The sequence below is a fragment of the Chelonoidis abingdonii genome, chromosome 17 (genome assembly GCF_003597395.2).
Source record: "Chelonoidis abingdonii isolate Lonesome George chromosome 17, CheloAbing_2.0, whole genome shotgun sequence".
NCBI classification, from domain to species: Eukaryota; Metazoa; Chordata; order Testudines; family Testudinidae; genus Chelonoidis; species Chelonoidis abingdonii.
In genome coordinates, this window is record NC_133785.1 from 41,319,019 (window position 1) to 41,346,064 (window position 27,046).

At 51.5% G+C, this 27,046-nt stretch overlaps 1 protein-coding gene across 4 annotated transcripts in view; it reads right to left on the bottom strand.

The window, feature by feature from the left end:
• The window catches only part of MTMR14 (myotubularin related protein 14), a 60,250-nt gene that overhangs the window by 14,522 nt on the left and 18,682 nt on the right, over positions 1-27,046 (bottom strand). For 2 of the 4 annotated variants that reach the window (XM_032798936.2, XM_032798935.2), the window contains exons 4-17: positions 22,096-22,171; positions 20,407-20,467; positions 19,133-19,255; positions 17,572-17,645; positions 14,405-14,475; positions 13,138-13,212; positions 9,975-10,041; positions 8,705-8,790; positions 8,225-8,301; positions 7,899-7,935; positions 6,790-6,860; positions 5,921-5,970; positions 5,555-5,693; positions 2,209-2,376 (exon numbers count right to left, since the gene is read on the bottom strand). In XM_032798936.2, coding sequence (XP_032654827.1) covers positions 2,209-2,376; positions 5,555-5,693; positions 5,921-5,970; positions 6,790-6,860; positions 7,899-7,935; positions 8,225-8,301; positions 8,705-8,790; positions 9,975-10,041; positions 13,138-13,212; positions 14,405-14,475; positions 17,572-17,645; positions 19,133-19,255; positions 20,407-20,467; positions 22,096-22,171 — 1,175 coding nt within the window. Of the gene's footprint in view, positions 1-2,208; positions 2,377-4,340; positions 4,423-5,554; positions 5,694-5,920; positions 5,971-6,789; positions 6,861-7,898; positions 7,936-8,224; positions 8,302-8,704; positions 8,791-9,974; positions 10,042-13,137; positions 13,213-14,404; positions 14,476-17,571; positions 17,646-19,132; positions 19,256-20,406; positions 20,468-22,095; positions 22,172-27,046 lie in introns of those variants that run through there. The other 2 variants (XM_032798938.2, XM_032798937.2) reach the window with 2 other exon arrangements.

Genomic DNA, 27,046 nt, shown 5'->3' on the forward strand with positions numbered 1-27,046 from the left:
CTGGATCCAGAGGACTAGATCAACTGCTGCCCTGCCAACTGCACCCCTTTCCCTAGGGTCACCCAGCCATGAGCTTACAGCCGGCGTTCGGGGACACAGGAGTGGAGAGGAAATCCAAGCTGCTTCTGTATCAAGGGAAGCACATCTCTACCCTGTGCTGGAGCTGCTGGCCGAGAGAGGTTCCAGCTGTCTGCACACAGCTGACTTGATCCCTTCAGCCTTATTACTGATGTTCTCCTCTGTGCTCCTGGCTCCAGTATTTACCGCTGCAGAGTCCAGCCTAGGATCACCCCACGCCACGCTCTTGTGTGGGAGCCTGTATATTCCAATTGTCCAAGGGAACAAGAGTCCAACTCAGCCCATTACACACAACCGTCTCCACAAGGCAGCCAGGGCTGGAGCCAGTATGAACAGGACTCGTCATGTTAGAAGAGCTGGGCTCCTGGGGAAGTCACAGATCAGCGTATTGATGAGCTGGAAGACTCTAGAAAGGGGAGGAATGTTCCTAGTGGAAATCTCAGTGTACTTCTGCTTGGTCCCAGTTAACAGCATGAGACTGCCACCCCTTCTTGAGCACTGTTTATCAGGGCAGAGAAAGAGCTACCAGCGGGGCCTATGGATGGACAGAACAAACTTTACCCTAACTGGCTGCTACTGCCTCTCCCCGGCCATTTTTTGGGACCCCAGAATCCAGCATGACCCTCTTGGGTGTTCACCCTGAGTGGGAAAGGCATCCTAACCAGACAGACTCAGGGAAGGACATCAGCTGCACTGGCTTCTGCTAAATCCTGAACACTGGGGTTCTGCTATTATCCCTCCCCGGGGTCACTTTTCCTTCCCCCACCTTGTTTCTCTTCCTTCCCCTCTTATAAGACAGAGGCAAAAAGTCTGGCTGAGCTGCCAAGACAGTGCCTTCTTTTACAGCAGACTGGGAGCTTGTGACCAGAGAGGTAGCTTAGCCTGTGTCAGTGAGAGGCTACGCTGGGCCTACGTTACTCCAGCAGGGAGGCTGCAAGCAAAAGCAGCCATCAAGAGACAGAAGCTGCATTTCTCTTTGCTATTCCCCCCAGCCCTCCTTGGACCATTATCTTCCCTGTGTCTGAGCCTGTTCATGCCAAGACAAAACGGCAGCAGCAGCTCAAGAGAATCAGAATGACTGCCTGCAGCAGAGAGAGGACCCTTCAGACTAGCTATGGAGACTGTCAGTGATTTCTCTCTGTAACACAGACTCCACACACACACCAAGTGCAATTAAAGGCTGTTTTCCTTCGGTTTCTCTGGATTGAGGAGAGGTCAATACAATTTAAATGGCAGCTGTTGTGATGGGAGTCACCAGCAATAACTCAGCAGGAAACCCCACGTAATAGTGAACAAGGGCTTAACAACAGCATCTCCCTCACTGACCCTTAACACAAAGAGTCATAGCTTCAGGCTTCTCCTCTTCCTCCCTCCCTCCCCAGACTCCCCTCCAGAGTACCCCAGCTCACTGGTGCTGCACAAAGGCAGTGATCAGACTCCAGAGGCTGCTGGAATGCCCTTCGTTATGGAAAGCAATTCACTTGGTTTTAGTCCAAGTTTTAGCTTGTGTCCCGGCTTCCCTGGGTTCTCACCACACCCCCCTGCACTGTGGGAAGCCCAGCCACCACATAGCCCAACATACAAGCTCTGAGCCCCTGAGCTGTGCAAGCCTCACTGCCCACTCTTCACGATTACATCCGCTGCCAGGGGTGCCCAGGGGTTCAGGAGAACAGACTCAGATGTCAACGAGTGCAGTTCAGTTGGAGCAGGACCCAGTTCCCCCACCTCCACATGACACTTTGCTTCAAGTCTCCTGTGCACCTACTGAACACTTGCTTCCAAGCACAGAGTGCACTCCAGCACCAGGAGAGCCGAGCATGCAGGAGGAAGAGACCAGAGACCCTGTACTTACTGAATCAGCGGGGCTGAGACCGGCACGCAGTTCATGTCAGGTGGGACCACCACCACCAGTTCTGCCTCCGCACACTCATCTTATTCGTGCATATGGACTGAGGCAAGAATCACCAGGAGTAATTCTCTGGCCTATATTGTACAGATAATTGCCCCCTTCTGAGCTTCATTCTATGAACCCACTGCACACCAGGTCTTCAGAGCAGCATGAATGCAGCACTCTTTCCCTAGACCCGACCTTCATTTTGCTAAGAAATGGTCTGCTTTGGTGCACCTCACCTGGGTTTCGGGACCTCCAGTGGGCTGCTTCCAACTCTCAGGAAGGTGTCAGAATGGTTTGAGGAGGAGGAGCTAGAGGACTTTGCTTCCTGGTAAGGCGGTCTGTCTTCAGACTGTGGGGTCCGACTCCAGAGCACCGTTTGGGGAGAGGATGTGCGGCTCTTCTTCCTGCAGGACAACAGAAGCCCTGGGTGAGAAGTCAGCTTCACCATGCAAGAAGCCATTCCATGTCAGGGCAGAGATTCCCGCCCCCAACTACAGAGATTCAGCTCCCGCTGAGCCCAGGACGACAAATTAGTCAGGTGTAACTGCACAAGCAGAGTCTGCCAGACAGATGTGCCCTCCCCCTAGCATCTGCTGAGCTCTCGCCCCGCCCGAGCCAGCTCACACTTCTGGAGCGCGGCACATCTGAGAAGGGAGGGAGCAAGAGGCCCTTCCGGCCCATCACCTGGGGCCAGGGTAGGATCAGCCCATACGGGCACATTCTAATATTCTGTCCCATCTAATTTTGACATGCCCCAAGCGCCAGGCCTCCCAGCATGTCTCTGCAGAAAGACGACTGCAGTGAATGCCCATAGACGCGTGCAGTGCTATCATGAAGGGTATGTCTGCATTGCAATGAAACACTTGCAGCTAGATCGTGGCAGCTGACTTGGCCTGCGAAGCTGTAAAATTGACTTGTAGACATTTGGGCACAGGGACCCCTCCCTCCTCGTGGGGACCCAGAGCATGGGCTGCAGCCTGACCCCACACATCTATGCTGCAATTTTACTTCCCGAGAGCCAGTCAGTCAATGCAGCCAGCAGTGGGGGTTTCACAGCAGTGTAGACATACCCAGGTGAATAAAACTGTGTAAGTAGCTGGAGGAGAGGGATCTCTGCGTCCCTTCAATCTTTCTTGACAAGTCAGCCAGCTGTGCCCAGCCTCTGATAGCTGTCACTCCTCCGCTTGGGCCCCCCGCTGAAGGGTGCAGTCGCATCACAGCTCTAGAGACAGGGCTGCTCTCCCTACTTGGCTGGCATGTCTCTGCATTGGCCCTCTTCTAGTCGTACCACATTCCAAACTCCTGTCCAGTTTGCTGCCCAGCAGCGGCTCCTGGCTGAAAGCCATTACTGCTTCCCTTACAGGCCTGCCAATGGAGGAAGAGTTATGAACTGATCCCCCAGGCCTGCAAGTCAATCAGGGTTCTCCTCAGACACCAAGGATTTTCTGGGAGGAGCGCGAGCTCCATTCTCCCAAACTACAAGTATTTGGCCAAAGCCCTCTCTAGCCCTTACCCTCCTGCTGGCACTGCAATGTTGTCCTCAGTGCGAACCAGCAGAGCTAATGAAATGCCCAATCTGGTGACAAGAACTGGGGCAGGCAGAGCCCTGAAGGAAGGTTTTAAATCCAAGGCTCCCTACAAGCTAGTGTAGCCACCCTGGCCTCCAGAGAGACCACAAGTACAGACACCAGAGAATCCACAGCTAAACCCAGCTCTTTGTATAGAGGAGGAGAACACGATGTCCTCCTTTCACCCCACAAGGGCTTGTCTGCACCATGGGGGGCTGAGGTGCCCCAGCAATGCTGCTGTCACGGCCATGGACAGGTTTTTCCAATGCTGGAGGAACTCTATCTCTCCGAGAGGCAGTAGCTAGGTTGAGAAGCATTCTTCTGTCGACAGAGCTGTGTCTACACTGAGGGTTAACCAGGCACAGTAACGGTGCTCAGTTTTTTCACACCACTGAGCATGTACTTATGTTGATCTAAACGTTTATTGTAGACCAGGCCTCAAATGTCCCACACCTCAGCTGCTAACGACGTGTTATGGACCTCAGGTGTTAGCACTCTGCCAACATTCCTCCCTGCGTAACCTGCAGGGATCTCAGTGTCTACCTAAGGAAGGAGAGCCTGTGCGTTTGGCAGAACGCACGTACGTGGAATTGTTTAGCACCCACAGCAATGCCCCAGCCCCCCGGCATCCACAGTAAGTGAGTGAAGCAAAAACACACAAGTATGAGTCAACCCCACAAGAACAGCAGCTGTTTCCTCCTCTAGACTTCCCAATACATCCTGGCTAGTCCATGTTTTGCTTTAACAGGAAGCGCCTGGGGGAGGAACAATGCTCTTCAGGTTTTAAGTCTGTGGCCTACCATTGTGGGTCCTATGAAGTACTGGCCATTACCCAGAGCCCTGGGGTGAAGGGGCTGCTTTGTACTTGTCGCGGTCGGTTCGCTGTGGACAGACAGGCGCTCATGTTAGAGGTGACCCTGCGGTAGATCAGGTACGCAAGTGTGCTGTTTCAGCCTTCTCATCTCGGCTCTCATGGTTCCCAGGTTCATTAAAAATTTCCCTGCACAAGGCGTGAGGAAGCCTGGGTTGCCAGAAGTGTGCCGCAGGTTACTCTCCCCCAGAGCATTTCCAGATGCCCCAAGCACAGTCCAGATTTAATTTAAAATAATTGCGGCACAAAATAGCATCACAACTTGCGTTTAGGGAGAGGAGAGAAAGAAATTAAACTCAGAGGGGCAACCCCAGAGAAAGGCTCTGTAATCCCCAAACCCAGCTGCCCCTACAGTAGTGAGTCTGCCAGATATACCCCCTTTCCTGGCCCTAATTTCACCTCTATGGCTTCATATCAGCCACAGAGATAACCAGACCTAGGAGAGACTCTCTCCCGTCACTTTTAAAGGAGAAGTGGCTAGGGTTTTGCAATCTTTTTTGGAGCCATCTCCAAGAGCAGTAACCAACCGTCTAGCCAGCTTCAGCACCCAGCCCAGGTACTTGGCTTTATAGAGGCAGCTATTAGCTCGGGCAGCCTACTGTAGAAGGTTAACCCTGGCTCCAGCTGGCACCTCCACACTGCGCCAGCTGGGTGCACAGGGAGCAAGGACTGCTCCTTTTGGAGTGATCATTCTTCACCCAAGTCCCCTGGGAGATGCAGTCTTACTAATGGGAAGTAAGAAAGTCACACTCCATGCATGGAACCACCCGCAGCTCTGCAGCAGGCGAGACTGCAAGAAACAACAAGCTTTGTTGTGATTTAAGTGCATTTCAGAAACAAACACAACAGGGCTAGGCCATGCGAGCAGCTGCTCTGTCCTCAGATCGTGGACCAGGCTCCCGTGGAAGCACACGGTGCCCCATTCTCAGTGTCTCCTGGAGTTCAGTAGCACAGGCCCAGGTTAGTGCCCTTCCTTCACTCCCTGCAGTGTGCTGTTGGTGCCTGTGCCACATGGAGCGGGTGCTCAGCGAGGAGATGGCAACTCCCTGCTCAATACGCCACCTTCTGAGCACTGCACAAGGCAACAGCTTGAACCTGCCCCTGCCTGCTATGCCCTGGCCGGGTGCTTGGGTGGCTTCTTACCAAGCAGCCTGAGTCTGTGCGCCAGCTGGCATCAGCTCCACAGCCTCAGAGGTGAAGCTCCCAGCTGCTCCTGGTGAACTCTCCAGCACTAGGGAGAAGTCACTGCTCAGGCTCGTGGTGCTGCCCCGATCCCTCTGCTCTGCAAGAAGGAAGACAGGAGCAGACTGAAGCCAAGTCTGGGAGCCTTTGATTAGCCACGTCCCCATCCTACTTCCCACCCCCATCCTTGCTGGTGCCCGAGGGCTTAACGTGTGTGGAGTGGAGAAAGAAACAAACAGGTCGTGGCACTTCCCCTAGAAATCTATTCAGCCCGGAGCTCTGTACTCGCATCAAGGGGAGTGGCCAGCGTTCCAGGACAGCACTCACTGAGCATGCAGATTTCTTCCACTGTGAAGCCAGGCAGCAGGCTCTTCCTCCTGGGGGGAATGGGAAACAGTTACACAGGATCAGAGCCACGGGATGTCTGCTGCCATCCTGCCAGGCCAAGCCAGCGAAGAGGGGCTTGTGCAGTTTAGGGATCTCAGAGCACTAACTGACCCTCGACCTGTCCCCAGCCCGCATGCCCGCTGCCTTCCATCACGGCAGCAAAGGACGGCAAACAGAATGGGGCTTGTCCCTCTGCTCGCCTGGCATGTGACAGAACTGGTGTTTGGAGTGCTATGGGTCCCAACATTCCCCTTCCAGAGAAGCAGTCCCGGGCTGGGGTGATGGTAACCGATGTGCTTCTACCCCCACTCCCAGCTGGGGTGGGAAGGGAGGAGAGCGCTCAGCTCCTTCAGCCTGGAGGGACCTGGCAGAATCCTATACAGAGAGAGGTTTAGTTAAAGCTGTTAGAAGCCTCCTCCAGGGAGGGGCTAGATTCCTACCATCCTTACACACCGAGGGGCTATTGTCCAGCCCTCTCTGCTCCCCCGAGGCCCTTCTCTTAGGGCAGCACAGACGGGACTTGCTGCGTGGCCAGAGGGCGAGTCAGAGCCCTCTCGGCCATTGACTCAGCTGGGCTAATGGACCCCACAGACACTTCATTCAGCTGAGAGCACATTTCAGCCTGGGCAGCTTTTCCGAGCATGACGTGTGCACTTCACAAGCCTTGGCCCAATTCTTCAGTCTTCTGAGTGCAGAAGAAATTAAGGGAAATTGGGCCAGGACACCAGGGCTTCCATTTCCCCATGGTAACAGCACTAACGAGTTGCTTGGCTCTTTAGTTCAGGCAGCAGCCGGCACAAGCTCCTTACCTCTGCAGCTTCACAGCAGAGAACTCCTCAGAGGTGATGTGCTTCAGAAAATTGAAACAGAAAAAGAAAATCTGCGCAAAGGGAGAGAGAAGAGAAGCTTGATAAGAATTCACAGGGGCTGCAGCCTCTTATTTTAATGGGGGGAGGATGCTGAGGAGAGGAGATGAGACAGCAATGCATCTGCAGTTACCAACGGAGAGTCCAGCGTTAGCCACAGTCACGTTTTGGGCCTTCTCTTTCAGAGCCCTCTGCTGGCTTGCCCTGGATCTGAGTGTGGAAGCTCCCCCCAGGGGTGGTACCACCACCCTTGCCTGCTGAAAGGGGCAAGCTGGGTGAGTACATGTCAGAAAGCTCTTAACCAAGGACCTTCACACAAGGCCCACCCCAGTCGAGAAGGGCCAGGACAGGTCCCATGTCCTTGCCAATGCAGCACCAGAGGGTGAGGGTCACCCAGCAGCAGAATAAGGGCCTCAGGAGAGCAGTGATCTCTCCAACACCAAGTATCATGGCACAGCCTGCTCTCTGATCTGGCTGCGCCCCACACGTCTCCCATCGCCTAACACAAATGTCTCTTGCCGGCATGACAGCAACAGGACAGCTTATCTGCAAGGATCACAAGTGTCAGGACTGCGATGCATCTGATCGCTAAATAGCAGCTATGAACCCCCCGGTGCCAGAGTGCCCCGAAGAGAGGTGTGCGGGTTAGCCACCCAGTTTGTGAACAACTTCTCAGCTAACTATGTTTCAGCACTCTGAATTCAGAAGCCTGAAGCATCCCTTCTCAGAGCTGAACCGAACCGTTATATCTCCAGGCACTGTTGTCTGAGATGAGGTAAGGAACACCCTGCTGCACTAACAGCGGACAAGCCAGGATTACAAGATCTAATCCAGCCACAGTCCTTGGGCCCCGGGACAGCGTTCTTTCATGCAAGGAAGGAGCAGACGCAAGGTACGGTCCTAATACCGCCAAGGCCTGGCAACAATGGATGCCCAGCCAGATCAATGAGACGCCGAGCTGCAAGGACTGCTGCTACCTTGAGCCTGCTGCGTTGTGGTAGAGTTCTGCACTCAGGCCCTGCTCACCTACTGCTTCCTACAGGGCCACTCACCTCTTCTCCTTTACTGAGCCGATCAACCAACATGTGCCTGGAAAGAGAGCAAGGGAAAGGAGATCACAAAGTAGGAATGAGAATGAGCAGTGAAGGACCAGGCCATGAGCTGTCAGGCACAGGCAGCGGCCTTAGGCACTGGGCAGAACCTGTACAAGCCCCTCCCACCCAGCAAGGCGGCAAGCAGCTCAAAGGAGATGTGCCAAGTCCTCTGAGGAAAGCCATCCCCTCAACCCAAGCAGGTCACCCCCTAACCAGACCATGAGAGGGCCCCTCTGAGAGCCTGCCCAGCCCTGGGCAGTGTCTGCACCTCTCAGCGAACCTACCCAAAAAGGAACCAGTCATAGGCCACTGTCAGGTAAAGAATCTCCACAGGCTCCAGAGAGGCATGGATAAGCCCATCCTGGAAAGGAAAGAGGAGGGAAGCCTCAGGGATGCAGCAGCCACTAGAACGGGGGCTGAGGGTGCAAGCCCCACCGGGAACCGCCAAGGAGAGCATCTCCAGCACCACAAAGGGGGACGTTCAGCTGGCTGTGTCCCCCCCACCAGGTGCGGAGCAGCCCCCATCTCCGTTACACAGCATCTCATGTCCAAAGCAGCAGATGCAGCCCTAATGGAGAGCTGCAGGTGCCTTACCTTGCCCCCCTCAGTACAGGCCAGCACACCAGGCTGTGCCTCCAGAGCCCATTCCCACACCCCTCTCCAGACGCTGCCCTGGTAGCTAGGAACCCTCTTTGGGTCACATGGCTGCTCAGCCACCCCCAAACTGTCACTCCCGAGGCGCAGCAAGTCCGTTCTGTACTCACGGCCCACAAGGAGAGGCGCAGGAGGGCAATGAAGAGAGGGGTTCGGTCCCAGCCGGATATACAGTGCACCAGGAGCCCGCTGTCATCTGCTCCAGGGGCGGGAAGGAGAGGGAGAGAGAGAGCTTTGTAAGGAGAATGGTGTGTTACTTACACTAGCCCTGTGATTCACTGCACGCCCCTCCCCTGCAGCGCCGAGGGCTGTTTGCAGGGGAGGGAAGGGAGAGCACAACTGGCCTCACTAGCTAGAATGTCCTCTTGGGCGAGTGCTGTCTCCAGAATGAAGGACTTGGAAAGTCCCTGGATTCAGCATGTCATGCCAAACCATTGCAATCCTAGTCTCCCCAGCTGCTAGGAGTAAGGAATCCCCATGACGGGAAAACAGCTGGCCAGTTACACCTCCCCTAGCCCCTCACCAATCAAAGCACCAAGCCTGCCTGAGGTGAACATTTCCATCCTTCTTCCAGTCTGAATGAGCTAGAACTCAACTCCAGGAGCAGCAGGTCCCCTTTCACCCCCAAGATGTGAGGACATCTCCACAGAGCAGAGTGGCCAAGAACAGGCCACCACCACCACCACCTCCATTATACAGACCATTCGCAGGGCACAGGCCATTTGGCAGCAGCACACAACTTGGCTGCTAAGTCACTCACGGCTCCTGCTAGGCTGCGAGGGTGTTGGCAGAGATCTGACGGATCTAACTCTGTGAGTGTTGAGTGCAGTATCTGACACTGCTCTAGATCTATAAGCCACCAGCCCAGAGCTAAGGGGCTTGGCAAGAAGAGAATGAAAATGAACAGATAAAAGGAGACCCTTTTGGAGCCCCTTCTGAGGCCAAACCCAGAGAAAAGACCCCAGCAAGATAGGAACAGCAGGCTTTTCCCTTCAGCTTCTACAAACCCTAGTCTTAGCGCATAGCTTTCAAAAGCACCAAAGTGACCTGGCGCCCATCTCATCGCACCAGGGAGGCTCAGAGCTGGGGTCTAACTCACTTTGGGGGAAAGTGAGACCTTGGTCTTTGACAATTTGATTTTTACATAATCAGCCGCCTTGCCAGTGGGGAAGGAGAGGCCTCGTCCAACGGTTGGAATTTTCCTGGGTAACAGGACTCCCCTTTGAGTACTGAAGTCCAGGACAACATCCCACAAGGGGCAGGAAGAGAAAGTCATGTTCTCTAAAAGGTCTGGCCAGTGGCAGTGTTAGTGCCCTGGAGAAAGCCCATACGCTCTGGCCACAGAGCCAGCTGGGAGTGCAGAGAAGGCGCAAACCTCACCGTCCCCATTGATGAGTGAGATCAGCAGCTTCAGGTAGTTCTGTGTCTGTTGCACCAGGTCCCAGCTCTGTGGAGAACAGGAGGTGAGGCCCTGCATACAATTAACCACTGCCCTGCAGCATAGGGAGCCTGCTCTCCTCTCTCCACGGCCGAATGCAGGAAGAGGGCGCTAGGGCTAAGAGAATCCCATGGCAATATCCAAGGGGGCAGTCCTCCCCCTCCCTACCCGGCCTCCCACTGGCCTGCCAAGGTGCCAGCCGTACAGTCCAGGAGATGCTGCCGACAAGGCAGAGATTGGGACCAGGGACTGCGCAATGAAAGCAATTCTGCTGCTCACAGGACTTCCCCAAGAAGCTGTTCAAACCTCCAAGAACAGGTTCTTTTGACTAAAGGGAGGACACAGAACCCATTTTGCCATCGCAGCAGCAAGGCGGACCAAGCTGCATACGAAATATAGATATTCTGCTGAGCTCCCCCGGGCCACAGTATGTTCAGGACGATGACCCAGAGCCAAAGAACTCCCTGTTGGGTGCCGACTCACTTCTGCCAAAACCCCAAATGTGTATGGGGAACGGTGACTGAACGGTGGCATTCCAGCTGCAGTGCGTGCTGGGACAGGCATGCCGTGGTTAGGAGAGCCTTCCCTGTGACTGGAGTGCTCTGCCTGCAAGGCTCGGACAAGCCTGTCTAAGTGACCCCCTCCCCTTGCTCCACAGACAGGTAACAGACTTCTTGAGCCACGGCATTCCCAGAAGTAGCACAGGAGGGTGGCTCAATCCAGACAGCTCAAATGCTACAGGGACACGGGAAGCAGATATTTTACCTCCCTAAACAAAACCCTTTCACTGCCCTGTTAGCACGATCACAGCCCATCAGCATTTGGCCATCAAGTGGTGACTGACTGCAGGGGGCTCTGCCTCTTTGGCAGCCTGCACTCACCACCACCCCAGCAAGGCTGAGTTTGGGGAAGGCATGGAGGGTGCAGGCAACCGAACCTTCTAATCTTCCTCACTGACAGCAAATGCACAGAGTCTCTTCTCAGCCCTGCTCCAGCAGCAGCAGACAGAACACTGCAGTAGCACCCGAAAGCGCTCAGTGACAGTCAGATGTACAAAGACACCTGCCTTGCTCTGCAATCTCAGAAACAGGTAAGTGGGGGAAAGGGACACACCATATGTCTAGGGGGCAGCGGCACATGTCCTCTCAACATTTTATGCTGGGCCTTTCATCTGCTCTCCCCCTAATCTTGTCAGAGGATACCTGGGGTGAGTGATTCCCAGAGTTCATCCGCCTGCCTGGTATTCTGATGAACAGAGTCGGCTGTGCTCCAGGGCATCTGTGCTCTGACTGGCTCCGCTCTGAGACTGTTGGTTACTTTTGATTCCTGTTGTTTATGTTGGTATTTTAGTATTTTCATTGCTGATCCTTTGCCAAATAATGGCACCAACTTTGAGAGGCTGAGAGAGCCTCTTAGTACTCCAGGGCAAGCAGTGGAGGATGGAGCATGCCAGGCTCTTCTGTACTACAACTTGCCATCGAAAACTGGAGAGGCTGAGGGAGCTGCAGAAAGTCAGGAAGTGAAGTGGAACAGCCTGTAGTGCAGCTGCGCTCTAATGCAGTGTGGAAATGCAGCGCTAAGGAAGCTGTGGGAGCCTCAGTGGTAACTCGTGCTGCTGCTGCAGTAGTGAATGAGGGGAGCACACTGGTCAAGTGAAGAGTTGTCCATGTTCCTGTCTGAACTGACTACAGACACTGCTGCAGGTCGGAACCAAAAGCACTGACTCACCTGGCACCATGAAGGCAGAAGGAAAGAAGCCCTGGCTGATAATCTTTCAGTAGCAAATGAAGTCTGTCCAGAAGTGCCACGGAAGGCATGCTCCTTCGGGAAGTGTCTAGCGAACGCGGTAAGGCGTGAGTGCAACACTCGGCATTTACGGCGCTTGGCCCAGATTTTGCTTTTTGCTGGTGATGTATCAATAGAATCAGATGAAATGCCGGCTATGCCAGTGACGCGATAGTGTGGCATGTATTTTACAATCACTTGTATGTATACCATCTTCACAGGCCATCACCACACTGAACAATCGCACCTTGAGGGCTCTGTGGAGCAGGATGGGTCATCGCTTTAGCCATCCGTCAAACGGGAACACCTTCTCTGTGTGCCCATCTGGAGAAGGCACATCTCACGTTCCTTTCACAGATGTAACTCCATGAACCCACCCTGTGCGCCTACACAAGCTAGGCCTGTATAGCTGGGATTCAGTAATTTACTGCAGCTACTATTTGGCTATTCTGAAACTAAGGGATGTTGTTTTCAAATCCAAGAAGGGCCTCATTAGCCATGCGTGAGGGACAGTAATAACATGGGGCATGTTGGACCAGAACTGCCTATTTTTCTGGGGATTTTGAACCTATCTAGAAAACAGGCAGCCATGTTGCTGTCTCCCCACTGCCCAGCTTAATTTGCATTGGCACTGATGCATGCAAGCAAAATGGCTGAGGCCAGGAATGCCCCATGTTAGTGACATTTCTGGTTTGGGAGTTTAAGTCAGCTGCTTTTCTAGGCAATGCTGCAAAGGGGTATTGGAGTGTTTAGACCAGACGAAGGTGGAGGGAGGATTCCACAAGGCGATTCCATGCACACAGGACAGCATGGAGGTGCTCAGGAGAGAAAAAGAGAAAAGTGGAGGCTGGCATCACTGGAAGAGTGGTGGGGACACAAAAGGAGGCCACACAGCACACACACTTTGAAGGTAAGAGCAAACGCAGATGCGAGGACCCCAGTGAAGCAACACCGATGGGACGGGAGGCACAGAGGACCATGCTTGGAAGCAAGAGGCAGGAAAGGATTTGGGCAGTGGCATTTTGGATGGCACTGCCTGATCTGCAGTGGTGGAAGGGCTCATTCTGTACGTGCAGCTCCCTGCTCTTAGATGCAGGGAGTGACAGCCTCATTATCTGAGCACTTGTGCGACAGGCATGTTCCTACTTGCAGAGCTCTGCCACCAGGGGAGCCATCCCAGCAGAGCATGCAGCTAAACCTGCCACTAGACTCACCGGGGGATGCTGCAGAACCTGCACCATGCAAGAGGACAGACTAGAGAACCAGAATGGCCCCTTACGGCCTTACTCTGAATTCACCAGTGAGCACCCCACTCCTCACCTGGTACTCACTCCAGTCAATGTTCAAAGACCGGGTCAGAGACACTGGGATACTTAATGGAGCATCTACGTAATCCTGCAAAGAGACATCTCAGTCAACCACAGAGTACTGCTGAAGAGAAGATAAGCCATTGGCAGGTAACCAGTTAGACAGCAAAACAGCAAGAGACAAACAATGCTTCTAGCGGAACAGGGCCCAGTAGCACAAACTGTGGAGTGACTTGATCATTGCTTGTGTTCTGGATGCTAACAGTGCACGACTGTTTCTGCCTAATGAGGGCTACAGAGTGCTTCTGGATGGGGACGCCTGCTGTGAGGGGAATGCTTAGGATTTGCTGCAGTGATTGGCGCACACCGAGACTGTTTCCCCCGATCAGGAGAGGAGACAGCTGGGGACAAAGCAGTCTCCAGCCATTTCAGGGGTTCTCCATTGCACAGCTGTCCCAGAGCCAATCCCACCCAAGAACACAGGCTGCTTGAGAGCTGAAACCAGTTGTCTGCAGTGTCCCTCAGCATTCTAAGAGCAAAGAAGTGATGCCCTTACACAGTGCTTGGAGACTGGAAACGCCATCTCAGCTTTGAGAGACCATTCCTCTGAAGAGAGCAGCATATTCCTCCCACCCTACAGTACAAAGGAGCTCCCACAGATACTCCACACATCACAACATGCTGCCCGCCGCCCATCACCCCAGAAATCCTCATGACTTGGGTTATTACCAGACCCCAACACACAGCTTCCCTCACGCTCTCACGCCTACATTCCCCTTGCACTGCAGCATGCTCCTCCAAAATAGGAGACGCCAGGACTGATAGCTGCAAGGCATTCTTTCCCTTCTCCTTGCACTGCCAGCATCTGGGGCAGACCACATCACTTCTGTTACGCTCTGTCTGCCCCACAAGAGAGAGGGGAGCACTACAGTACAGCCTACAGCCAGGTGAGTTCAAGGGTCCTCAAGGCCTGCCCCCTGTCCTCCCATGAAGGAGGGACAAACCACATACAAAGGACATCTATTACATGATGACACCATGTTGATGGATACCAGGACGCCAGAACACCACACTTGCCATAGGAGGCTAGACCATTGGCCTGAGCTACTCTTTAAGGAGTTAGTGTTCAGAGATGCCCTCCATTTGTTTGGTCTGAGGACTGCTGATTCCCTTCCCGTGCCAGGGAGGAAGCACAGACTTCACCTGCTATTTTGAAAGCCCAAATTCAACTGCCAGGCATAACAGAACTGCGAGCTACCCTGTCAGAGAGATCTTGGTACCTGCTTCCAGTTAAATACGAGACCCTCAGCTCTGTAATCCCGGTCTTTGTACTCCTTAAAAAATTCACAGCCTGCAAGAGAAGAGGTAATAAACGACAGTGCAGATAACTGATCACGAGCAGCAAAAGCCCTTTGGGACTGTCAGCCTTAGCTCAGGAGCCAGAGGCCCCAGAGCACCAAGTGAATCAGCAACAGTATGTCTGTAGGAGTTAAAGAGCAGCAATCAGCCCAGCGTGCGGCAACGCTCCAAAGCATGACTTGGAGAGAGCAAACGCCAAAGACTGAGCACGTCTGGAGCTTGAGGGACCCCGATATCCCTCCTTTCCCAAACAGCACATTTCACATAACGAGCCCCAGCCCCCAGGACCACCACAAAGCTGTATCGTGAGATCCCGACAGGTCTGTGAGCAGGGCTGAAGTGCCTCAGCAGAGCTCTAGGGGACAGACAGGACTGAACGGCCCTGGCACACTAGGAGAGAGGTCCTCTGCCACTGAGCACCAGAGCCCCACACCTGCAGTGACCCTGAGGGGAGGTCAGCGGACATGTTGGTAAGTGTTTCCAGTAGGACTTGAGGAGCACACCAGAGACTGCCAGTTACAGGGAAGAGGGGCGCTGAGTCCCCACCCACACTAGCAGGTCCAGAGGCAATGCTATGGGGGGGAAGCACAGCAAGTTTCAGACAACCTCACGTTTGGTCAGTGTGAACCCTTGGTACACACTCATTGCTAGGAGGGAAAGAGACCTCTCTCTCTTTCTCACGCGCCTCGTGGACTGGGGAAACCCACTAGCCCACACTTCCTATAGCCTATGTTTTTGGGTCCTCTTCTCCTATAAGCCACCTTACTACTCTGCTGCCATCTGCACAGGTCACTACTGCCCAGAGTTCTCAGAACCAAGCAGTGAGAGTCTCTTCAATATTGCTTGGCAAAGCTCTGCACAGCAGTGCTAACAGCTGTCTGCAGACTCTGGCAGACCACACTGCCCCAGGCAGGAGCTCTTCTGAACCACTGTTTGTGCAACGGTAGCGAGCAGAGACCAATCAGGGATCACGGCCCCACTGCGTTAGGCACTGCACACAAGATGATCTCTGCCCCAGAGAGCTCACATCCAACGAACCAAAAAGGATCAGACATTGTTTTGTTTTGTTTTTCGTTTTTTAAGTTTTATATTAATAATTATAAAACTTAAATCTGGCTTAAATGATGTCTGACCCAATCCCACCACCTCCACCCCAGTAAGAGGCTCCTAAACACTTTGCTGTTTGAAAAGCCCCCTTGGCAACTCAACAAACAGAAGAAGTCCAGAGAGCCAATTCAGAGTGATGGCAGTGAGAACTGGTACCTAAGTTCTGCAACGATGGGCACATCAGATGTCTGCGAATAATGGTCTCAAGTTGCAGTGGAGGGGTTTAGGTTGGACATTAGGAAAAACTTTTTCACTAGGAGGGTGGTGAAGCACTGGAATGGGTTCCCTAGGGAGGTGGTGGAATCACTTTCCTTAGAGGTTTTTAAGGCCTGGCTTGACGAAGCCCTGGCTGGGATGATTTAGTTGGGGATTGGTCCTGCTTTGAGCAGGGGTTGGACTAGATACCTCCTGAGGTCCCTTCCAACCCTGATATTCTATGATTCTATGAATGAGAGGAAGCCATTTGAATCATGGGAGCATAAGCACATCTACAGACTCCTCTCCTTCAATACATGTGCTCACTCCATTCTGGAAACTCCAGCTCAGAGCAAGCCAGTCTAAAAACCTGAAATTCTTACAATACAACCTGAATTTGAATATTTGCACCAAGTTTTACAACCCATTCGCCATGTTGCTCAGGTTGTGTGTATATGCACCTGGCTTAATGCAATGCACAGTATTACTCTCCTTCCACATCCTACTGTGATTAGGCAACACTCTGAACAACTCCAGCATGGAAGCAGGAGCTGCTAAGGGCAGCAGCTGCACGGGCACGAGGAGAGGAGGGAGTGTTTCAATGACACTGTGACTATAATAAGTGGGGTGCGCCAGGCCCCACAACACAGCAGCATTTTGTTTTCACAGCCTCCTGTGCAATTCTCCCTCCTCTGTCTAAACCCTTCACAGAATTAGCCACCGGACCTGGCCATGGGGACATTATGGCTCGCTGAGACGAAACTCTGCTGCACACACACGTGCTCAAGTCGTGTAGAAGTGGCAGGCAGATGTTTATGGAGCTAATCCCAGAAGACAGCGACATTGGCTTCATTTCTTGGCACCTTGACTACATGGCATAGCAAACTTGGTACATAGCTCGGTTTACATAGCTTATTTTAATGCAGCCCCCCAGTTTTCTTTTGTCCCTGGTCTTTGTCTCAATTTTCACCTTCACTGTAGGACATCGGGGGGACATGCTGGGAGGTCTGGCAAGGGAGAGGAGGGGGAAAGAGCTTGGGTTTGGAGCAGCAGCTGTGGCAGCTGATGCTTTGCAATAGGGGGAATGAATCTCCCTTTCACCCCGTCCTTTGTGGACAGGAGCAGAGGGATGGAGCCTTGAACCCCGAGAGTCCCGTCCCCCTCCCCCCCGAAAGGAGCCATCTCACCTTCTGTACACTCAGTCATGTAACTGAACCCAGCACCAATGGGCAGGTTGAGCCCCTCCATTTGTGTTTATGTGAGTAGTATTAACCAGCAATTGACAAGGGCCCTCGCTATGCTCCAGAGCTAACACAGCCAGCACGGCCAACTGAAGCAGTTCACATCAGTTGCAGTCTCCGGGCACTGCACTGCAGACTAGCATGGCAGTTCTCTTCAGAATGACAAAGACTAGAAATGTCTTTAAAATGTTTTTTCATCAACAGGCGGCTTCCGTGGCAAATTCCCAAGCATGCAGCCTGGGGTGGGGCTGCAGCACCTTGGCTGGATACAGAGAGGAAGCTTCTGAACCCAGCTACATCTTTGGGACCTCCTCCATGCACTGGAGACCCTTCTGCCACCACAAGGAGGGCTCAATGCAGATTGATGCTGGCTGCATCCTCTAGTCCCTCCCCTGCTGCCCTCAGGAGAGGAGTTCCCCCTCCAGAGAAATAAGAGAAACATCCAGCAACTCCCAGTTGCCTCACCACACACAGAGACAATTCCCAATCCCCACCAGCAGATTGTCACCTGGCCCTTGGAGTCCCTCTGGACATCAGTCCTGTACCTGGATATGGGATGGAGAGGAGGGTAAAATCAGCATAGCGCTGAGCTTTGTCCACTTTCTCGGAAGACGTCACACTGAGAAGGATGAGAAGAGAACAGTGCATGTATTTAGTGCATTCAACACAAAGGCACCAACTCCCAGAGCGCAGGAGAGCCACTCCATCTGGCCTATTAGAAGAATCTGCATAATCAAGCAATTCCTCCTACAGTGTTACATGACAGGACAGCCCCGACTCCAGTTGTGGAGTAAGAGTCCAGCTCACGGACAGTCACACCCTCAGCTCAGCTGAATCCCAGAGGAGACATTCCCAGTCATTCCTCCACCCACAGACTGGAAGGACACTTCCACTCAAAAATGAGTCTCCTGATCATTGCACCAACTAGCCTCACAGGAGGAAGTCGCATCACAGCTATGATGTGTCCTGCACTTAGGACAGAAGAATCCCATGCACTGTTACAGACTAGGGACCGAATGGCTGGGAAGCAGTTCTGCAGAAAAGGACCTAGGGGTTACAGTGGACGAGAAGCTGGATATGAGTCGACAGGGTGCACTTGTTGCTGAGAAGGCTAACGGCATTTTGGGCTGTATAAGTAGGCGCATTGCCAGCAGATCAAGGGATGTGATCATTCCCATCTATTCGACATTGGTGAGGCCTCATCTGGAGTACTGTGTCCAGTTTCAGGCATCACACTACAAGGAGGATGTGGAAAAATTGGAAAGAGCCCAGCAGAGGGCAACAAAAACGTTTAAGGGGCTGGAGCACATGACTTATGAGGAGAGGCTGAGGGAACTGGGATGGTTTAGTCTGCAGAAGAGAAGAATGAGGGGGGATTTGATAGCTGCTTTCAACTACCTCAAAGGGGGTTCCAAAGAGGATGGATCTAGACTGTTCTCAGTGGTACCTGATGGAACAAGGAGCAATGGTCTCAAGTTGCAGTGGGGAAGGTCTAGGTTGGATATTAGGAAACATTATTTCACTGGGAGGGTGGTGAAGTACTGGAATGGGTTCCCTAGGGAGGTGGTGGAATCTCCATCATTCGAGCTTCTTAAGGCCTGGTTTGACAAAGCCCTGGCTGGGATGATTTAGTTGAGGATTGGTTCTGCTTTGAGCAGGGGGTTGGACTAGATACCTCCTGAGTTCCCTTCCAACCCTGATATTCTATGATTCTATGATGCCATGTGGGATTGTGCCCAATGGATCAGAACATCCACCCACCCACTCCCTACTCAGAGAAGCCATAAGACAAACAGGAACCTATTGTGACTGCAGAAGACGGCAAAGTTAAGCAGCTATTCACCCCACTACCACGATCTTCACAAAGGCACTGGCACTCTCAACTTGGGTATGGAAGAGAGGACCTTGACGTACAGCCTCGTATACCTCTGGGGTTTCACTTTAAGGCACCGGCTGAATGTCTGGATAACATCTCTAGAAGGCCCTGCCATGAGGGATCTAGGAACTCCTTCTGGAATGCAGTTAGGGGAAGTCAGACTGGTCTGCACAATCTAAGCAGCAGCTCCATTCCAAAGCCCACATATAGACAAAGGATGCCATACATACTTTAAGCCAAACTTCACTTTCTTGTTCTCCACCATTAGGTCACAGATATACCTGATAGACAGGTATCGAAGCAGCTTGATGTCATGTCCTCGGACCTTGTCAAACAACTGGGAATCTGCACTCCTGCAACAAGGTACAAGGGAAAGCAAGATTCTCAGGGCCACCCAGACAGGTTCAATTTCCTTCCCAGGGCTGTGGTGAGACTGGATTATACTGCTGAAGTAGAGCTCCACTAGCAGTACTCAAGCCGCACTAGCCAGAGCTCTCCTACCCTACACCACAGTAATGACTTCTGGACCCCTTCAGTAAAAACCTGCAACCAAGAAGCAAGCTGGTCCCATTCATTCCTACAACGACTGCCCAGCTGCTCACTAAGAACTCAGAGGGGTTAAGGGCTAATTTTATAACAAGGAATTAGGCTGAATCTCAGAACCTGTGTGACTTTCTGTGATGTACTTATCCTTGAGAGAAAGTGCACAGCACCAAGCAAGAAAAGCAGGCCTCAGTTCAAGGACTGGAGGCCTTTCCCCTATAGACTTGGACATGCTCAGAAAGCACAATCTCCTGGAAGACTAGAGGCGAATTTATGCTCTGGAGCTACCCCTTCTTCAGAGGCAGCGCCTGCATTTCTGCCTGTGGCAGCATCAGAAAAGGGCAGGAATGCAGGTGCTGCCTCTGCAGGTGGGATAGCTCCAGGGCGTAAACTGTGCACTTTCTCTCAAGGATAACCCTGATAGAATCATAAACTATGTTCCATGTAACTATAACACGCAAGCGTCAGAACCCGGTGTTGAGAAGTGAATGGAGCCCCCTAGCCATAGCCTAAGAAGAACTAGAGAACGGGGCTAGCCGCTTCCTGGTGTGATTCACAGATGTAACAGGCAGATGGGACCCCTGATAGACTGGTCTGACCTCCTGCTCAACACAGACCTAGGACTTCCTTGAATTCATTCCCCATCAAGTCCAACAGTGTGAACATGATGCCTCGTTTATACAGCGTTGCCATATTGTGCTGTGAACCTGTCTAGTTCTCTTTGCCATTACCCATAGGTCTTTCAGTGTGCTAGCACATTAGGTTTTAGTTTTTGTACCTACATCCTGAGATGTTCTGAAGGGCTCATCTTTATGTACAAGGAAAACAAGAGCCCACAGGCTGCAGTGACCCCACACTGATCCCACAGTTCAGTTTAGACAGGAAGGAGTTGGAAATTCAGAGGCTGAACTAGCCATCAGCTCTTAATTCCTCTCCCCCAACCCAAATACCACATACAGACCTGAATGCAGAATCTTCTTCTGAAAGGTCTTCGGTATCAGCCCATGCATCGTCAGAGCCCCCTGCAGGGAAGCCACAGCAGGGACCATGCATTAGTGGCCAAGGCTTGTTTAACATCTCCAGCCTCCCTCTCACTTCACATCCAAGTGGGTTACAAGTTGCCTTTGTCACTTCACTTAAAAGCGTTCTCAGCTCTACCTCCAGCCAAAAATGACCCCACTGTCCCACACACCAAGCCTATCAGTTTCATGAGAGCAAGAGAGGGTTTGGACAACCTAGACAGGCCTGTTCCAGGATGGAATCCAGAGTGGAAAGATGCCATCAGATCACAGAACCATTCCCTGGCACCTACGGCAGAAAAATTACCCATGCTCATTAGTGTTTTGTCCAGTCAAGTTTTAGAAGATCCAGGTTATGGGCTCCTACCACTTCCCTTGAGACTCATAGACTAATCGATGCTCCATTACCAGAGTTACAATCCTAAACTGAGATTTTATGCCTTGTTCCTAGTTCTATGCCATGTAGTACAACAAGTTTTTCGACCTGTTAGTGGCCCTTCAAATATCTGAGATCATTGCTCCCTGCCAGCCACCCTTTAACCAAGCTAGATATACTGATCTCCCTAAGTCACTCCCTCCATCCCACAAACATTTTTTGCTACTATTCATTGAACTCTCAGCTGTATCAATACCTTTCTAGTAATCAGGAGCCCAGAAATAGACACCATATTCTAGGTGTGTGATGAACTGGGAATGCTTTTAATGTTTTCTCTGAATACTGTCTTGGTGCCTCAGTGTCCCCTAGGCAGTTCTTAAGTATCTGGCAGAGCAAAAGGCCAGTGCACCTAAATGCCTGACCCCCTGTCTCCTAGCAACTGATGGCCTGGGCCCCTTCTCTGCAAAGGTGCCAACTGAAGGTGTTGGAGACAAAGAGGTCAGGTGACCTCCTGGCCCGGGAAAGGGGCTGAGCAGAGAGGAGTGGCTGGGAGGGGTTCTGAAGCTGGTCTGTCGTGGTGTCGCGAAGGACGGGGATGAGACATGCACAGGCGGTGGCGGAGCTAGAGGGAAAAGAAAGGTAGCAGGCGTCAGTGGTGACTGGTTCTATGATCTTGGTTGGCTCGATCCCTTCCAGGGTTGAGCCTGTCTGAGGCTGTGTGAGATGGTTCTGGTATGACGGCAACAGGAAGATTGTAGAGGTCTGGCTCACTGACCGCAGAATGGACCCGGCCGAGGGGTACAGTTCTCGCTGTACTACAAGCTCTGTTATAGACCCTGTTCCTGTATCAGCAATACCCTCTGATGGTTACTGGGCTTGGCGCGAGAGTAGTTGACTGCAAAGTGGTGCAGGGACCCGGGCTCCCCGGACCCCGCTGGGGCAACTCGCTGTGGGAGCAGCTACGGAGGGCGAGGATGCTGAATGCTTCAAGGAGAGACCCAGGAGGTGAAGATGTGTGAGCTTCTTGCCCTGAACAAGTCTGCTCCAAGGGAGAGGAGGCTCTCCAAAGTCCTGACTGGCTTGGTGGGGAGCAGTTCCAGAGCATCGCCCGGGGACTCCGTGACAAGGTGGCACCATACCAGACAGGGATTATTATATACTGCCTCCCTCACCCCCAAATGCGCACAGGTGCTATATTCACACTGATTTGCAGGCACTGGCCAGCCCACTCAAGTATCTATGCTGCCTCACTTACCTGAGAAAATGTAGTTGTACCCAGTACGTCCATACAGTTCCCCCCATCCAGCCAGGGTCGCTGACCTACAAACATGCTGGAGAAAATGCTGTCATTAACAATTTATAGAAGCTGTATTTCTCCGCAGGCCTCCTGCCCATTTACACCAAAAGCCCATGCCTCATTTCTGTCCACTGCGCACCCTCTATCTCAGCATTTTCGCTTCACAGGTTTCTCCCTGGAGCTGAGCCTCTATGGTCTGGATTATTTTTCATTAGCTTGTGTATTTTCTAGATGAATTTCAGGGTTATTTCTTACCACCTTGCTGACCTCTAGTGCCTGTATCTTCCTCACTCCCACTAAGTTAGTCATGTTGGAGTTTTGATAACATACTGGCTGAATCTGATCTTCCCAATCGTTACCTTGCTACATCTCCGCCCCAAACAACTGATGACATCGATTCACTCGTTCTGAAGGGCCAGCAAGATCAGTCCACATGACACTGTACTAGCCAAGTCAAAATGAACGGGTTTCAGGTAAGACAGCATGAGACAAAAGACGGTTACCATAGTTCTTTGAGTTGTGCCGCACACGTTCTTCCACTGTAGGTGCATGTGCTACTCCTGGGGGAATTCTGTGCCACTGCACAATGCAGAATTTTGCAGAAATTAACGTTGTGCATACAGAATTTCCTTTCCCCCACAGAAATGGGCTGCAGTGCTGCTAGCCACCACTAGGGGCTGCTGGACTCAGCAGAGGCCAGCTCTTACATAGAAGACACCGCCGGGGTGGAGGGCCAGGGGGAGAAGCTAGAGGGTTCCTGGCAGCTGCAGTTCCCAGCATGCCCTGCGGGAAGGAAAGGGCAGCATGCAAGAAACTCTGTGCAAACCTGGGACTGAGCATCAGGCTGTTTCTCCCTCTGGATCCCTGGGGGGCGGCTGGAGGTGTCTGGGCTGGGGGGACCATAGCTGGGCTCTGGGGGGAAGGGGTTCAGGTGTATTGGCTGGGGCAGGCCCAGCTGGGCTCGGTGGAGGGGGGTGGGGCAGAGAAACAGGAACTGGGTTGTTATAGGGGTTTCTTTAACTCTCTACTCCTGGGGGAATTTTTCTGTTTGTGTGTATTGTTACAGACATACTTGCTGACAGGTATTTCAAAATAAATTACCAAAGTAACTCAAACTGGTGTGATTATGTAGTGTTATTTTGACAAATAAAATTTTCAGGAATTTGTAAATATCGTGTGCACATTTTTTAATGTTTTGGCACAGAATGCCCCCAGGAGTAATAGCAGCAAAGAGTCCTGTGGCACCTTATAGACTAACAGATGTATTGGAGCATGAGCTTTCATGGTTGAATACCCACTTCGCCGGATGCATGTGCACCTCATGCACAGTTGGAGATTTCCCCCTCCACAGTATCTGTTGAGGCAGCTTGAGAGCCCTCTTGTGCCTCATACCACTACATGCAGCTATACAGAACCACGCTGCCCCAACCCCACTCAGTTCCTTCCTCCCCGGGAAAGACTCCAACTGAGAGGAGAAGGAGGGCAAGCTGTGGAATGGGCATGTGCAACACGTCTCGAAGAACCATCATGATGGAAAGGTAGGGACCTGTTTTTTCTTCAAGTGATTGCTCATGTCCATTTCACTGTAGGTGACTCTGACATGGTTTGAGGTGGAGGTGGGCTTGGACTCTACTCGAAGACTGTAGGAGCACTTGTCCAAATCTGGCATTGCCTCTAGACTGATGGGAGATGGCAGAGTGAGAGGCAAACGTATGCCGTGCTGACCAGGTTGCCAACCTACAAATATCAGAATGTGAATACAAGCCAGAAAGACAGCAAACGTTGCCTGTGACCTGGTCAAGTGAGCCAGCACTTCACCTGATGTTCCACCTCTAAGTAATCAGTGGCATAAATGAATAAAGGCAGAGACCCTCTGGGTGGCCCTTTACTCTGCCTGACACTGTGACGAAGAGTAGAGATCTAGTCCAATCCAATAAAAAGCCAAAGCTCTTCTAATATCTAGAGTATGGAACTTTTCTTCCCCTCTACTCAACTGGGGCTTTGGAAAGAAAGTCAGGAAATAAATAATTTGATTCATGTGAAATTCAGAAACCACTTCAGACAGGAATTTAGGGTGCAGTCAAAGGAAAACCTAGTCCCTAAGGAAAGTTGTACAGAGAAATTCTGATACTAAATCTTACAGCTCTTCATTTCTCCTGGCCAAGGTTATAGCAACCAGAAAACCCACTTTCATAGACAGATATAACAGAGAGCAAGTTGCTAGTGGCTTAAAGGGGGGGACCCATCAACTTTGCTAGCACTAAATTTAAACTCTGCTGTGGAACTGGGCTATGAACCTGTGGGTACAATCTGTGCAAACCTCTTAGAAATCTGACAAACATAGGGTTTGAAAAAGTTGATTGGTTATCCACTGGAGGGTGGAAAGTTGAGACAGCCGCCAGGTGGATGCTGATGGAACTAAGAGCTAACCTTCCTGGTTCAGAAACAAAAAGACAGTCCACGATAATGGCAATTTGGAGCTTGAGGTAGGAGGCGTCCCTCTTTGTATGGCCCAGACAGAGAACCTCTTCCATTTATCAAGGTTACGCAACATACTTGAAGGCTTCCTGCACCCCCTGAGAGCAAACTTGTTTGGGGTAGTCAGCCATGAAGCATCCAGTCAGGTGCAGGGCTTGAAGGCTGGGATGAAGGAAGTGGCCGTGGCCCTGGGAGATCACATTCACATCTCTTGGGAGTAGCAGTGGAGGTCTGATCAATGGTTTTCAATTCTACTAGTCCCACTGTTGACAGGGCCATGCAGGGGCTCTTAGAATAAGGTGAGCGGAATCTTGCTTGACATCAGATAGGACTTTGGGCAGGAGCAGAACTGGTGGGAAGACATACAGCAGACCTCTCAACTGGACCAGGAGGAAAGCGTCTGTCAGTGAACCTGGGCTGTGACCCACTTGGGAACAACAAAGATGACTTTTTTGTTTTCTCTTGTTGCAACCATATTGGGGAGTTCCCCACTGCTAGAAAATGGACGTGGACACATTTGGTCGAAGAGACTCCTTGTGGTCACCTGCAAATGACCTGCTCAAGTGGTCGGCCAGACATTTAGAACTCCCAGAAGGTAAGCAGCTTTCAGACTGATGGAACTGGTGATGCAGAAATCTCAAAGGAGGATCGTCTCTTGGCATAACTTTGACAAGCCTCCTTCTACCCCCCTCCCCACATTGCTTGTTTACATAGAACATGGCTGTTGTGTTGTCCGTGAGTAACAAGAAATTCCACCCCGACACGCAGAAGGAATGCCGCAGAAGCCAAAGAGATGGCCAAGAACTCCTTGATATTTATATGGAGACTTAAATCCTGGGGAGACCAAAGGCCCTGAGTCTGACCAGGACCTAAGTGGCTGCCCAACCTAGATCTGATGCATCTGTGACTAGGTTGAGAGTCTGTAGTGGAGGGGCAAAGGGAACTCCTCGCACGTACTACCCACTAGTACAGGGAGGACAAGACCCAAGCAGGCCTATTTCATGATGAGCACAGCATGGCTAGCCAACCCTGCAGTGCTCTGGAGGTGCAGTCTGGCATGCCATATCATATAAGTGCATATGAGTCCTAGAAGACTGAGGCTGTTCTGAACTGTGCTGATAGTGCACCTCTAGATGTACAGCAACGACCCACTTCGTTTGGAAGCCTGGCTCTGGCAGGAAAGCCTGGCCTTGGTAGAGTTCAGGCCTCCCTCCCCCGCCCCCAAATGAATTCTGTTCTTTGAACAGGACATAGAATGGATTTCTCTGTACTTATTAGGAGCTCCAGTAGTACAAATAGTGGTCACACTGGAGAGTACCTGAGATCTGGACCAGCCAGTCGTCCAGGTAAGGAATAACATGGCCTCCTGACCTGTGCAGGAATGTCGCTGCTACAGCCATACATTTCATGAATATGCGAGGGTCTACTGACAGTCCAAAAGGCAGCACTGCAAATTGGTAGGAGAATCGGTTGAACATGAACCTCAGATATTTTCAGGGGCTCTAGTGAATTGCTATGTGAAATAATAGGGTTGGCAAGCAATTAAAGCAATTAATCGCACCACTATTTATTTAAATATTTTTGGAAGTTTTCTACATTTTCAAATATATTGATATTGATTACAACACAGAATACAAAGTGTACATTGCTCACTTTATATTTATTTTTTATTACAAATATTTGCACTGTAATAAACAAAAGAAATAATATACTGTATATACGCGTTCATTAGCCCGTTCATTTATAAGCCGACCCCCCAAGATGGATAGGTAAAAATAGCAAAAAAACTGTATGATCCTTTCATAAGCCGACCCTATATTTTAGGGGTTGGCAAACTTTGGCTCCTGGCCTGTCAGGGTAGGCTGCTGGCGGGCCTGGATGTTTTGTTTACCTGGAGCATTCACAGGCACGGAGCCCCTCAGCTCCTAGTGGCTGCAGTTCACCGTTCCCAGCCAATGGGAGCTGCAGGAAGTGGCGCCACTTCCCGGAGCTCCCATTGGCTGGGAATGGCGAAGTGCAGCCACAGGGAGCTGAGGGCTCCATGCCTGCAGATGCTCCAGGTAAACAAAACAACAATATATTAGATATTCAATTCAATGATTCCATAGAGTTTAAAATCATCAAATTTTGGTGTAGACCCCTGCTCTTTGATGCGTCACTTTTTTACCAAAAATATTCAGCTTATGAACGAGTATATATGGTATTTCAATTCACCTAATATAAGTACTGTAGTGCAATCTTTTTATCATGAAAGCTGAACTTACAAATGTAGAATTATGTACAAAAAAATAACTGAGTTCAGAAATAAAGTAATGTAAAACTTTAGAGCCTAGAAGTCCATTCGGTCCTACTTCTTGTTCAGCCAATCGCTCTGACAAACAAGTTTGGTTACTTTTGCTGCCCGCTTCTTGTTTACAATGTCATCTGAAAG